The sequence below is a fragment of the Limulus polyphemus genome, unplaced genomic scaffold (assembly GCF_000517525.1).
Source record: "Limulus polyphemus unplaced genomic scaffold, Limulus_polyphemus-2.1.2 Scaffold1363, whole genome shotgun sequence".
NCBI classification, from domain to species: domain Eukaryota; kingdom Metazoa; phylum Arthropoda; class Merostomata; order Xiphosura; family Limulidae; genus Limulus; species Limulus polyphemus.
Window position 1 is genome coordinate 199,557 of NW_013666973.1, and position 4,634 is coordinate 204,190.

At 29.3% G+C, this 4,634-nt stretch overlaps 1 protein-coding gene across 1 annotated transcript in view; it reads left to right on the plus strand.

Annotated features, from left to right (window-relative positions):
- The first annotated feature begins 337 nt into the window (after positions 1-337).
- The window catches only part of LOC106463270 (myophilin-like), an 11,399-nt gene continuing 7,102 nt past the window's right edge, over positions 338-4,634 (plus strand). Inside the window, exons 1-2 of the mRNA XM_013923285.2 lie at positions 338-447; positions 3,275-3,429. Of these exons, the coding sequence (XP_013778739.1) occupies positions 397-447; positions 3,275-3,429 (206 nt within the window). The 5' untranslated portion in view covers positions 338-396. The remainder of the gene's footprint in view (positions 448-3,274; positions 3,430-4,634) is intronic.

The following is a 4,634-nucleotide window of genomic DNA, read 5'->3' on the forward strand; positions in this document are numbered from 1 at the left end:
AACGTAAATATATGGAAAACTGGGAACATGATAAATGTTAACATTATCGTTAGCTTTGAGATTATTGTGTAACTTGCATTATTTAACGTGTTTTTATAGAAACTTATGTGGTGTTAATGACTGTAAGTAGATATAATTACATTTTAATTTACATCTGTTGTGTAATAAAAACGTTGGTATCTATTGTATTCTGTTCGTGAGGTGAGCGGCCATTCCTTACGCCCGAATTGGTTGAATCTTTCAATGACGTCATACACTGACTTCTACCCACTGGCAGCGTGTGAAGTCTGTATACTTTGTATGTCATACACTATTGCTTAGTAGAGTGTAGGTTACGAGTAGTTAGTTTGAATTATTTATTTTCTTCCTTCTCAGTTTTCAATACTAACTTTCATTATGGCATATCAGGGACCTGCTTATGGTCTTTCTCGAGAGTGCATGTTGAAGGTAAGTTCACGTGGTCTTTATTTGTGAGACTTTAATGTATTAAGACAAGTTTATTGTGTTTTACAACTTCTAACGAAAACTTATAGTTATACTGTCGATCCAACTTACTACTACGAGTGTGTGTTCTGCAAGATTTCGAGTTTTAGATTATAGTTACCTCGTGGGCGCTTCTGTTTCACTTGTGCAAGTTACATGTATATCAATAGGTTCTCAAATTGACATAATCCAACTCGAATTTTACACAATATCATAGTAGGAACCATAAATCAAATTTGGAATTTTGAATTGCTGTATTTTGTCTCTAAGTAATTCCAGATAAACCTGCACAAAAATTAGGTTATTTTACAAAAGTCTAGCCAGGTGAATTTACAGAGTTTGTAAAAGCTATACTTACAATTTCGAAACGAATTTATAGTTTTCCATAACTTGTAAATATTTAGCTGTATTTAAAATTTTTAACTATTAGATTGAATGTGCAACTTTCTTCAAAATGCTTATCTTTCTGGATTACTATATTGTATTTGTTGTTATGATTACCAAAATTGTTATTATTTCCATAATAATTTTTGATGTAAAGTAATAATAGTCGTATTTCTCATCACGTTGCTATAATGTTTCAGGAAATGTTTTATAAAATATATACATGCATGTTCTGAGTAGAGCTGAAAAAAATGCATATTGGTGGCCAGGAATGTGTCATTCATAGGAACAAGGCATTGGCTGCCTACCTGAGGATGCTAAAAATCATAATTGGCTCCATTGTTATTAAGATATTCTCCCCTTTTATGTATGTATGTGTGTGTTTCAGGTTTTCTAAGGTGTTGAAAGCTAGCAATTGAGACAATTTTAAAAATACGATAATTAATATATAGTTAATTAATCATAAAAAAGTATGCATTCAAAATTATGTAGTTTTGCTCTCTGATAATTAAAATTCTTAGGGAAAGACTTTTTTGGTAAAATCTCATAAATTTTTCAAATGATTTCTTGACCAGTTTATGATTAAAGAATGATATTAGTTTGCATGTACTTTCTGACTTATTATCACATGTTATTGGTATAAATAGTACATGAGTACAGTTTTTCAATCGCCCAAAATTTATCAAAGATATTAAGATGAAAAATTTGCTGTATTTGTGGATTAAGCAAGCTGAGAGAACCTTTGTTTGTGGTAAAGACATGATTTAGAAATAGAATTTAAGTGTCATAATTTTATTTATATTTTTTTACAACATTGTGTACAAGTCTTAGTTAATAGAATCACCTTTCTAAAGAATTAGATTGGAACTTTCAGAATTTAATCTTTTTAAGATACATGAACTACAAGAACAGGAGTTATGCTACAGCCAGATTTATCAATTTTTAAAGCATTATTAACTAATGTGTTTGTAATCGTTAAAGCTCAATGCACCTTTAAGTTTAGATGTTATATCTCATCTGCTGACTGAACTGAATTGAGTGTTTTCAGTTAAGTTTTTGTAAAAAAAAAAAAGATATATGACATGTTAAAAGCCTAGCATGTTGGAGTCAAATGATTCAATTTTCCATCCTTAATTGCACTTGAAGTGTAATTGATTTTGTTGCTTTATCACTTGCATATTTATAACAAGCTACTACATTTGATGTTCAAATGTAAATTTATGATTTAAATGCTGTCTTATGTCAACTCTCTCTCTTTACTAACTAATTACAGTAAGGATAAGGAATTGTTTATTTACAGTGTTGTTAGTAATCCATTATACAAAATAGTTTGATAAACTGTGAAACAGGAAAATTAATCTTTATAGTTGACTTCATTCTTTGTTTTTAATTAGTAAATAATAAAATATTATTTGATTTTTGCTTTTATATTGTTTTGAAAACTAGTTAATCTAGTTAATATTGTTATTTTTTCTTCCATTGGACATTGTGCTTTAAAAATACTGTAGAACACTTTTTATAACATGGATATTCATTTAAATACCAAAGATGTTGCAACATCCATACTGTTACTAATATATTAATAGTTTGATATTTGGAAATTAAAGGTAATATTAAAATTGTTTTTCTTTCAATAATATTTAAAATTTAAAAAATTACCATAATAGTAATACTGAATTATATTAGTGTTTGATAATTATTTTTATCGTAGGTTCAGAAACAAAAGTGAATATCAGTATGAGTTTTAACTTAGCTGCCTTAAATAATGTATGTGAATGGTAATTGTACCTTAGTTATAAAGAACATTGTACTGTTGCCAATAATTAAACTATAGCTTTAAAAATGCCAGTCATTTTTAGAACTCGCCTCTTTCAAAATCAAGAGTTTGTATAAAAGCTTTCTAAAAAAAGTAATACGTATGGTAGCATTTAAGTACAACAAAATGTTTTGGCTTTTATGAAACTTAGAGAATTTATACTAACATTTTAAACCATGATACACCAGTGACTTGCCACTACTCAAGATCAGTACCATTTTCATTAAATCTTGGTTAGCCACAATGCTTATAAAGTGATGAAAGTGCATTATTTTGCCCACTCTGCAAAACTTATTGTAACTTATTGTATTGGCCCACTGGTAATTCTAAGGGCTTATAAAACTAAAAATCTGGTTTTAATACTTGTGGTTGGCACAGCACAGATAGTCCTAATGTGTAGATTTGCTCTTAACAACATACATGCAAACTTGTGTTATTGTGAGTGTCTTAAATAACCAAAACATATGTTAAGAGATTTTATGGTATGGATATAAATAAAAGGCACATTGCAAAAAAAATAAAATTATTGGTGTGATGTAAATGTATGTGTACTCTGTTTAACTGAGTTCTTTTTTGGGTTATTACTTAAAGAGTAGGGCCAAATTTGATATGGATAAGGCTCTTCAAGTATTAGAATGGATTGAAAAAGTGACAGACCTGGAGCTTAATCCTCCCAACCCAGAGAGGGGCTTTGAAGACTTTGTGGATTTTTGTGATTGTTTGAAAGATGGCATGGCATTATGCAGGTACTTGTTATATCTTTTCTTTACCTTTTTAATAGAAATCTGTGAACCCTTTCTTCATCTAAAATTCTATTTGACTTTCTATAGTTGTATAAGAACACACAGGTGTCCAAAGGTTAAAATAATGCTTAAATAATTGGTATTCAGAAGCAAAGTTTAACAGATTTTTCCCAGTATGTCTTGACATTTACTGACCGTATTTTATTGTTGACATCTCATAAATGGAGTTCATTTTCTGTTTTATTTTTTATTAAAAATCATTAATAATCTTGGAATAGAATACCACTTGTATCAAGGTTTTTGTCTGATGTTATGTTTTCAATTAAGTCCTCATTAGTAGGAATAGAAGATCATGAATGTGATGTATCCTATCTTTATTTTTAGTATTGTCACTTATAATAACCTAGTAAATGGTGAATTATTGTGCAGAGATGCATCACATATGTTTATTGTCTCCTTTTCTAGTGAATTTTAATGAACAAAATCAACTTGGATGAAGTGAAAGTAATGAAAATGTGACTACTAAAGCTCATTTGTGTAATGATGTACATGCTATAGTAAGTTATAATAAATTAATATTGGATCTCTATGATTATAATTTCATATTCTGGAAATCAGAAACCCAGATTGCTTTCTTGCTTTTCACACCTGCTAGTCCATAAGGTTGCCATCACATCAATCATTTACCTATACAATTAGATCCAGAGAGTAAAATGTAAGTTATTGAATAACTAAAAAAAAATTGTGGGTATTGTCTCTTGTAGTTAATAATCTGGAGTGGTTAGAAAACTATGTTTAAGTGGATCAGACAGCTTTATAAATACAGAGTACATAATGACATTTGATGTTTTTATCATCCACCTTCACTTGAAATCAGTACGGTAAAAATATCAGGTTCATCTTATGTTTTGTACACTTTTCAGAAATAAAACTGCAGAATTGTTTTGTACAGTTGTAGTTTTTGTTGATTGTTAATTTAGTGGGCCAACCTCATAACTTTGTAACTTCTGTTGACCATACTTTGAAAAGAATTATAATATATATGAGCCATATTGTTACCTTATTGATAGCTTGTAACATAAATAAAAAAGTTAATGAAATAGGAATTAAAGCTTTGTTTCCTATATAAAAAATTTTCTATACATTGGTATGCACAGACACACACACACACACACACACACACACACACACACACACACACACACACA